Raw genomic sequence first — 9102 nt, 5'->3', positions numbered from 1 at the left:
ATTCTCATGGATCAGTTCAACCCTGGTATAAGCAACTGCAATGGTCACCAACTTCAACAGGCAATTCAGCTGCTCATCTTAATGACCCAACCGGCTGAGTTGATAGTTTGGCTATCATATCCCTTCTGAGACTTCTAAGAAGGTTCCACGAGAAGTGTGGATACCTGTTCAGTAATACCTTCTAAATAACAGATCCAAACCCAAAATTCAATAACTTCAAGTGACTTTCAACAAGATCTTTTAATATAAAGTGTTTACAGTATGTAGCTTAGCCAACATACCACAGGATGTCAGCACTGGAAATGTTCTCCATTCAGAACGTGAAAACTCCAAGGTTGCCTTCATTGGAAAGAACCTTTCCTCCTCTCTTTGTGTTTACAAATTTCAGCCCCTTAATCCAGGGGTTGGCAACCCACAGGTCAAAACTAACGCACAGAGTAATTTTATCCAAGCAAGAAAGTCTAGATGCAGCAGGGAAAAGTAGTACTGGCTGCAGCTAGGTTGGAAGCACCATCTTGCCACAGTAAAAGTGGCATTCCTGCCACTCCTAAAGACTGCTGACCCCTGCCTTAATCCCACTGATTAATCTTTCTACCCAGACCCAAATGACCTTTCTGTGCCAGAGGCCAGTTAAAGGCAGTACAAATTGGTTCAAAATTGCTTGGTTTTTGTACTATGATCTCTAAAGAGTGGCACTAAAATGTGAAATGGATACCCATGGGGCTATAAAACACCATAGCAACCATGAATATTCACCAAATTAATTCTGATAACAATAACCAACACCAGGAAGCGATACCTACAAATTCAAAAGTATGCAAAAACTAATTAAGATTAAGGTAACTTTGCAACGAACTTATAAAAAATTCTCAATATCAGACACCAACTATTTTCACATTTAAAAAATTAAAACATTCTGATACCTGTCTGGCAGTTATAGCTCATGTCATAATTGCATCGTATTTATGGGCTTTTCCAACTGTATTTTGTTTCTTGTGGAATTCAACAAGTAGGTTAAATTGAGACCATTTTAAAGGTCTTATTTCCTTCTTATTTGACTGGGCACAGTGAAGCGCTGCTGAAAAATCATCTTCTTGAACTGAAATTATTCCTGGAAATAGCACTGATTCACTAGTTTCCTGTTGGAGGAACATTTTCATGCAAATACTGCAGAGCCAAATCCGTCCATTTCATCTCTTGTTCTTTTACTGACTCCGTTGTGCCACCATTGTCCTGCTCTGGTTCAGGAAGTTCATTCTGAGAAGACAAAATAGGACAATGCATTCCACAGTTACAAAGCACCCTAAAAGAAACAGGTTACCAACATTTTGTTTTGATGAATACGTAGATGCACATGTGCTATACATATTGTTCACATCTTAATTTGATGATATTTTTAAATGGAGCAATATGTTTTTAACAAAATTATGCTTAGTTTTAGATCACGCTGGCTTTCTGCCTTGGTGGCTTGCTGGCTCAGATGTATGCAGTGAGACAGATGATTGTAACGTATGGAAAATGTAAAATAAATAAGTAACATCACAGGGCAAGTATTTCATCGCTTGTTTGAAATCTTTTTCTGGCAGCTAGGCCCAAATGAGTAGCTATACAATTTCAGATTTTTAAATATGGCAATCTGCTGCGTATCTTTTTAGTCATCTGGAAAGTAACAAAATAAATGTTCTCCCTTGAAGCTGAAAACAAAGTGGCTATGTGGGAAAACTGGCAAGCATTCCCAGCCTGTACTTTTGTGAAGGCAAATAGATGAACACACAACTGGGCAAAATAAGTTATGGTTTGACTGAGATTTTGTTTTTCTTATTAATAGTACCTACTGTGTTTTGCCATAACTGTACAACTGCTAGCGTGTGTGTTACTCTGAATGAAATAGCCAGAGCAGGATTCTGAGTCATGGGCTTCCCAGCACGAGACAAGACAAATGGACCTTCTCAAAATCTAAAATTGGTTTCAATTAGGACCCAATCCAAGCATACTGGAGTCACTGGGAGCCTTCATGGTTTACTGGAGTTTAGATCAAGCATTAAGGGAAGCAGTAGTTAGCACCATAATTAGGACCCTCCAGTCAGTCCCTTCTTGATGTTGTTGAGTGAAAAAGCCTTCTGAAGAAGCTGTGCTGGATTTTCAACCTGTTCATAAACGATCATATTTCAGGTGTCAGGAGGTCCATCCCCAGGCTTCGTATGCTATGATCTAAAAATCACTGTTAGTTGGGGAGGTGTCAGCATGAAAATAGATCTTGAGCCCACCAGCACAGAGTACCTCACAAAGGCCTTTACTCAGTTCATTTGAGGCTGTATGAAATCCAAAAACGAATGGGGTTTATGTGGGGAGGGTGTGTGTTTGAAGAGTGACAGGATATGCAGAGCTGGGGGGCGACAAAGGCACCAGTAACAGGGCTCAAGTGCCCATACACGCTAACGCTAGGAGCATGGGGAGCAAGCAGGATGAACTAGCACTCCTGCTTGCAGAGAACACTTATGACTTAGTGGAGCCAACAGAAACCTGGTGGGACTCTACCTATGACTGGGCGGTACACATTGAGGGCTATAAGCTGTACAGAAAAGGTAGAGTAGGGAGGAGAGGGGGACGGGTTGCATTCTATGTCAAGGAGCGTTATACATCGATCCTTATCAAAATGGAATTGGAGGAGGAGAAAGTAGAAGGATTATGGGTTAGGATACATGGAGGTCAAGGAGAAAGGGATTTGGTGGTAGGGGTCTGCTACACCAAGGGGAAGAACTAGATTTGGAACTCCTGAGGCTCTCAGAGACCATAATCACTAGGGAGGCAGTAGTCATGGGGGACCTAAACTACCCTGAGATCTGCTGGGAGATGGAGACAGCAAATTCCCACTGTCCACACAGGTTCCTATCCTGTGTACAGGACCTCCACCTGATGCAGGAGTACTGAAGGCACTGGCTGATATCATTGCACAGCCACTGTCAAGAATATTTGAGCACTTGTGGCACACAGGACAGGTCCCAGAGGACTGGAAAAGGGCCAGTGTGGTCCCCATTTTCAAGAAGGGGAGGAAGAAGGATCCAAGCAACTACAGGCCAGTCAGTCTCACCTCCATCCTTGGCAAAGTCTTTGAAAAGATTATTAAGGCTCATATATGTGAGAGCCCAGCAGGAAAAATTATGCTGAGGGGAAACCAGCACAGGTTCGTAGCAGGTAGATCATGCCTGACTAATCTAGTTTGTTTTTATGACCAGGTTACAAAACACCTTGACACAGGAGTAGGGGTTGATATTGTTTACTTAGACTTCAGGAAGGCCTTTGATATGGTATCCCACCCCATACTGGTGAACAAGTTAAGAGGCTGTGACTTGGATGATTACTCAGTCCGGTGGGTGGCAACTTGGCTAGAGGGTCGTACGCAGAGAGTGGTAGTGGATGGGTTGGTATCGACTTGGAAAGGAGTGGGTAGTGGGGTCCCACAGGGCTCTGTCCTTGGACCAATACTACATATATCTACAGCTCTGTATATCTACCAGTCTCAATATCTCCAGCTTTGAATATCTCCAGCTTTATATATCTCCCTATCTATATATCTCCAGCTCTGCATATCTAAACCCTCATATATCTACTACTCTTCAATGTCTTCACCAGTGACTTGGACAAGGGAGTGAAGTGTACTCTACCCAAGCTTGCAGATGGTACAAAACTGTGGGGAGAAGTGGACACACCGGAGGGCAAGGAACAACTGCAGGCAGACCTGGACAGGTTGGACAAATGGTCAGAAAACAATAGAATGCAATTTAACAAGGAGAAATACAAAGTGCTGCACCTAGGGAGGAAAAACGTCCAGCACACCTACTGCCTAGGAAATGACCTGCTTGGTAGCATGGAAGCAGAAAGGGATCTTGGAGTCCTAGTGGACTTCAAGATGAACATGAGTTGTCAGTGTGACAAAGTCATCAGAAAAGCTAACTGCACTTTATCAAGCATCCTTTATCACCAAGGAGGTGATACTTCCCCTCTATCGGGCACTGGTCAGACCACAGTTGGAATACTGCGTCCAGTTTTGGGCACCACACTTTAAGAGGGATGTGGATAACCTGGAGAAGGTCCAGAGAAGGGTCACTTGTATGGTTAAGGGCTGGCAGACCAAGCCCTATGAGGAGAGACTAGGGCACCTGGACCTCTTCAGCCTCCGCAAGAGAAGGTTGAGAGGTGGCCTTGTGGCTGCCTATAAATTCACTATGGGGTTGCAGAAGAGAATTGGTGAGGCTCTACTCACCAAGGTGCCCCTGGGGGTCATAAGAAATAATGGCCATAAGCTAGAAGAGAGCAGATTTAGACTGGACATTAGGAGGAACTTCTTTACAATTAGAGTGGCCAAAGTCTGGAATGGGCTCCCAAGGGAGGTGGTGCTCTCCTCTACCCTGGGGGTCTTCAAGAGGAGGTTGGATGGGCATCTGGCTGGGGTCATCTGAACCCAGCACTTTCCTGTCTATGCAGGGGGTCGGACTTGATGATCTATTGAGGATGATCAATGCCTATGAATCTATGTATCCAATGGAAAGGTGCTGCAAAGATCCTGGTGTACTTCAGAGTTCATGACAGATCAAAAATAGTTGCTAACAGATGGAGGAGAAATCAGTTCCTCCCCTCACACCCCTTGCTGGCAGAATGGTAAGGGAATATAGACAGGACAAGTCCTTGTGACTCACTCCAGCTGACAGATGAGAAAAGGGGGAGTGTAGTGGCCCTTAGCACTGGATGCAGTTGAGGATAAGGGGAGCCACTTTTCCCACTAGCTCTTGACTGGTGACACTATACACTCCTGGGGAAAGGGAAAGATGTCAAAGATAAGATCTATGGGCCAGATTCAGCCCACGGAGCCACATCATCTGGCTCTCATCCCCGTGGTGGATCCAGCTCCTGCTCCAACCAATTCAGAACAGGCACCACTTGCGGCACAGTTTCAGAATGCCAGAGCAAGGGCTGGATCAGCCATGCTGGAAGCAGCAGTGCTCCACTGGATCCCCTGCATTCCAGATCTGGTACTTGTTCTGGCTGGTCAAGGACCTGTGCTGCTTGGAACATCCACCATGGACTGCCCAAAGCAGATGCTGGATCCAACATGTGGTGGGGAGGGTCCAAGACAGTTCATGAGCTGACCCCTGGCTGTTTACCCAGCCCATGAACCAGTCTCATGCCATTCACATGCCCCACAGGGACAGATGAGTTGGCACATCCATGTCCTGAAGGGAAGCTGCCTTGTGGTGTAGGTACTTTTATGAGCAAAGAGACTACCAATATGTTCAAGTGCACAATCTAAGGGGCACCTCTGGCATGGACTGTATTTCAATACTGGGATCACACAACAGATGCTTCCATGATCACCATTTTAGTAATAATTACAGTGATTGTTTACATGGAAAAGTACTCTTAGGAGAACATTGAATGCATTTTAGCAGCTGGGAATGAAAAGTAGCCAACAGTACTTAAATGCTAACTCTCCACACACTGCCAACACAAAGCTACTTATCTGAGACCCACAGACCCCAGTCTGGCAAACTGCTTCAAACACAACCAGCACTATAATCAAATGTTGTTTGATAAAAGAGCATCACTTATGCTTGCCCCTAACCCCAAACAGAGGCAGGGGATGGAAAGAAGCATTGCACCCTCCAAAGAGGCTGAGAACTGACTAAGAGCAGGGGAGATGTTTCCTCCTTCCAAAGAGTCAAACAGCTGTGGGATGAAAGCATTTGTACCCCCACCTGCGGAGAGAAAAAAAAAAAAAGAGTGAGAGGGGAGGGGGGGGAAAGAGAAGGGAGGAAGTGGGTGAGAGAATCCCACGTTCTTGCCACACACAAAACAAAGGGGAAGCTGAACAGAGCAGTATAGGAGTATTTCTGGTACAAAGTGGTGAAGTTGCAAGGATCATTTGCTTGGAAGGGGTTAAGAAGTTTGGAAATGCAAGGACTCAAGATCAGGCTGTTAATTCAGTGCACAGTGGTCACCTACTAGGGGTATTGCCACATCCTCATATGGTAACTTGTCTTCCCTCCAGGCATCGTCAATCAGATCCAGAATTCTCCCATCCCTCTGCACCTCACTGTCCATCAGTGTGCAGCCAGCCCACACCCACGCAACACCTGCGAAACAAAGAGGACATCATTCGCAATGGCCCAAACCCTCCAGAGTGGTGCCTTGGGAGTTGTTCTAATTCCTGTTGAGAAAAACCACTTGGGTGATCTTGGCTCTTGCAGTCATATGTGCATCACATGGTTTGGGGTTGGGTTTTTTTTAAATTCCATGTCTCAGGCCAAATCAGCTCCAAATTCTATCGACTGAGCAGAGCCCAACTGTTCAGGTCTGTGTGGTGCTGCCACTGGCAGGTATCTTACCTCCCAAACTCTTCAGCCTGGGGCTTAGGATACTCCCAAACCCATGGCAGGCATCCTACATGCAAGCCCCAAGGCCTTGGGGTTTAGATGCCCCCTAGTCTTGCTTGCCCCTAGCCAAAAGCCAAAAGAACAAGCTAGGGGCGCATTCACCCCCTACAGTGTCAGACGCCTTTTTGTCAGCGATGCCTGTGGGCAGTTGCCGCTTGCCACCCTGCCACTGACAGTGCCTGCAGGCAGTCAGTGATCCCCACTGTCCACTGCTGAAGCTGCCAGTGGCATCTGCAGGTGATTGCCAATGTCTGGTCAGCGCTTGCCACCCCCCAGTCAGTGCTGGCAGCATCTGCAGTAGCTCCCTGCTCACCACTGACATGCTCCTGCTGCTGCTGTGCCCCCCGAAGAGCAATTCTCAGTCATCAGCATAAACTGTGTAGTTGAGATCCTCCCGTTAGGAGGCATTTGTAGAGTCTTGCAATGCAAGGGTCAGATCTTCACTCTCTAACTCAAGAGTTGGACAAAATATAGCCAGTTGACTGGATCTGGCCAGCAACTGCCCCTGTGGTGCTCTGCATGGGGCCAAGCCCAGCCCAGGCTGAGCTCCTGACTGTGTGTACAGGCCCCAGCCTGTGTGCACAGCTTCTTGTGGGAAGGCTCCTGGTGCAGCTGCAGCCCCACAGGTGCTGCTCAGCTAGCCTCCAGCAGCAGCTCTTCCTCTTGCTCCTGCCCATTGTGCTGCTCCAGGCTGGGGGAAGCTGCAGCTGAGTGGGTGGAGCAGGTAGAAGGTGGCTGGGAGCTACAAGAGCCCCATGTGCTGGGGTAGGATCCACTGGCTGAAGCTTCCACCACCCTGAGCAGCACATCAGGAGCAGGAGGAGCTGCCTCTGGAGGAGCTCAGCTGAGCAGCGGGGCCCAGCAGGGAGCAGATGCCTATCCTTCTCCCGAATGCAGCTCCCCGCTCATGGCCCCAACCCACACTGGGGGCATGTCTACTTGAGATGCTTATTGCACATTAGCTTAATATCACTGTGCAGTAGTGCATCACGAAACACACCATGCTAATACCCCGCTGCCAGTAACTGTAGGTACAGTGCACTCAGTTAGTCCAAAATTAAGGAAGTAGTAAATTAAACGCGCAGGATCTGAGGCACATTAATGAACGTGTGTATGCATCCGGGGAGTTTGGGTGAGTTGTTGCATAGACCCAGCCCACAACAGCTCATCACAGTTCCCTATGGGGCCCCCGGGCCCAAATAATTACATAGTCCGGCTCTAACTACCTCGGCCTCTCAGGGAGGAGAAAACGGGGGTCCCACTACAGTGCGCTGAGGGGCTCGGGGAGGATGAGAAGGGTGTTTCTCCTCCGCCAGGCTGTCTCAAACAGACCCCACCCGCACCCCTCAGTGGAGCCCTCGAGCTTCTGAGCACATGCCCCACCCCTCAGGGCCCGGGCACGGCACTGCGCATGCTCCGGTTCCCGCACATGCGCACTACCGACCTGCCTCCGCGCCGCAGGATTAGGGCGGGAACCCAATCACCGACAGTACGCATGCTCCAAATCCCGCACATGCGCACTACCGACCTGCCTTCGCGCCTTCGGGGGGGATGTCTGCTCCTCAAGATTAGGGCGAGGACACGGGCGGCAGCCTCACGGCCGGCGCATGCTCCAGCTCCCGCAAATACGTACTACCCAGCCGGCCTTGCGCCTTCGGGCCTATGTCCCTTACCCACCGGTGAGAGAAACCCTCCGTTTCCGCCCCCAGAGCCCTCCCGCGCGCTCACCCCTTCGCTCCTCCGCAGGTCCTCACGTGACTGGCCGTTCTGAGCCGCGTGAACCATAGAGAGGAAGCCGGGTCCTCCGCCAGCACCGGCGCGGGTAACGGCTCGCCGAACCGGGACGCCCCCTCCTCTCGCACCGCGCAAGCGCAGGGCTGGCCCCGCCCCCTCCGCGCCGGGTGACTCCAGGCGAGTCAGGCGGCACCGTGGCGGTGCCTCAGTTTCCCAGTGCCGCTCCGGGGTCCCATAGGTCCTGCGGGCGGGACGCTGGCCCCTGGCCCCGCGCTGTGTCTGCGAGCCCTGTTCTGGCCCTGCCGAGCCCGGCTGTAGCTCCTTATTTGCCCCTCTCAGGCCTGCGGGGCCCCTGGCCCGCGCTGCACCCGGCGGCGGAGGGGGGCGCTGACCCGGACAGGCAGCATCCAGGGACGTCCCCAGACCTCTGCGTGTCGGGTCTGAGGCGCCAGGGGACGCCGCTCCGGCCTGTTCAGCAGCCGCTCGGAAGCCGGTTTGCTGCCTTTCAGCGCCACCCGCCCACCACCTTGCCCTTAGCCTCCCTCGCATAGCGAGGCGGCAGAGAAGGGGGGCAGTTGATTGCTGGGGACAAATAATAGGAAAACAGGGACAGGAGTGAAGGTCAGAGGGTTGAAACGAGTGCCAAAAGGATGATGCCGAGCAGAGCTCACTGACCAGTGCCTGCTGGCCCCCCAACTAGTCCAAGGAGCCAGTGGACACTGCCTGGTGATACTCAGCTCAGAGACAGGGGTGAAGACTGGCTCTGCAGTCCTGGGGCCTCCTGGCCACAGCCTCCTTCCTGGTCAAATATCACCGGGCCCCCCAAGTCTGACAAAGCACAGGCTGCATTGTCTCTGTGGCTCCTGCTACGGATGGGAGATAGGGTAGCAGGTGTTGGGACCCACAGGGAGCCCTGCAGGCCGAATGACATGGCTCT

The 9102-nt window shown here is 50.1% G+C and overlaps 2 protein-coding genes across 15 annotated transcripts in view; one reads left to right on the top strand and one right to left on the bottom strand.

The window, feature by feature from the left end:
* Nucleotides 1-206: 206 nt before the first annotated feature.
* ANAPC13 (anaphase promoting complex subunit 13) lies at nucleotides 207-8297 on the bottom strand. 2 transcript variants are annotated; one of them, XM_090055945.1, is made up of 3 exons: nucleotides 8160-8297; nucleotides 6001-6131; nucleotides 207-1257 (listed from the first exon to the last, which is right to left on the bottom strand). In XM_090055945.1, the coding sequence occupies exons 2-3, from the start codon at nucleotides 6097-6099 to the stop codon at nucleotides 1132-1134; spliced, it is 225 nt and encodes a 74-aa protein (XP_089912071.1). In that variant the 5' UTR covers nucleotides 6100-6131; nucleotides 8160-8297; the 3' UTR covers nucleotides 207-1131. The 2 variants fall into 2 exon arrangements, with proteins under 2 accessions (XP_089912071.1, XP_089912072.1); XM_090055946.1 differs by lacking the exon at nucleotides 8160-8297 and adding an exon at nucleotides 7960-8098.
* Nucleotides 7971-9102, top strand: part of CEP63 (centrosomal protein 63) — a 64177-nt gene continuing 63045 nt past the window's right edge. For 8 of the 13 annotated variants that reach the window (XR_016443331.1, XM_090055941.1, XM_090055940.1 and 5 more), the window contains exon 1: nucleotides 8123-8253. The gene's annotated coding sequence lies outside the window, so the exon portion shown is untranslated. The other 5 variants (XM_090055933.1, XM_090055937.1, XM_090055935.1 and 2 more) reach the window with 5 other exon arrangements.

Source organism: Crocodylus siamensis, chromosome 6 (genome assembly GCF_052110815.1).
Source record: "Crocodylus siamensis isolate JL-2025a chromosome 6, ASM5211081v1, whole genome shotgun sequence".
NCBI lineage: Eukaryota > Metazoa > Chordata > Crocodylia > Crocodylidae > Crocodylus > Crocodylus siamensis.
This window is presented reverse-complemented; position numbering and strand designations above follow the sequence as displayed.

Bases quoted from the DNA above. Each gene is read 5' to 3' on its own strand.
- ANAPC13 (XM_090055945.1), bottom strand. From the start codon at position 6,099: ATGGACAGTGAGGTGCAGAGGGATGGGAGAATTCTGGATCTGATTGAC. The intron at 1,258-6,000 runs GTAGGTGACCAC...TTGTCTTCTCAG, and splicing joins AGGATGTGGCAATACCCCTA to AATGAACTTCCTGAACCAGA.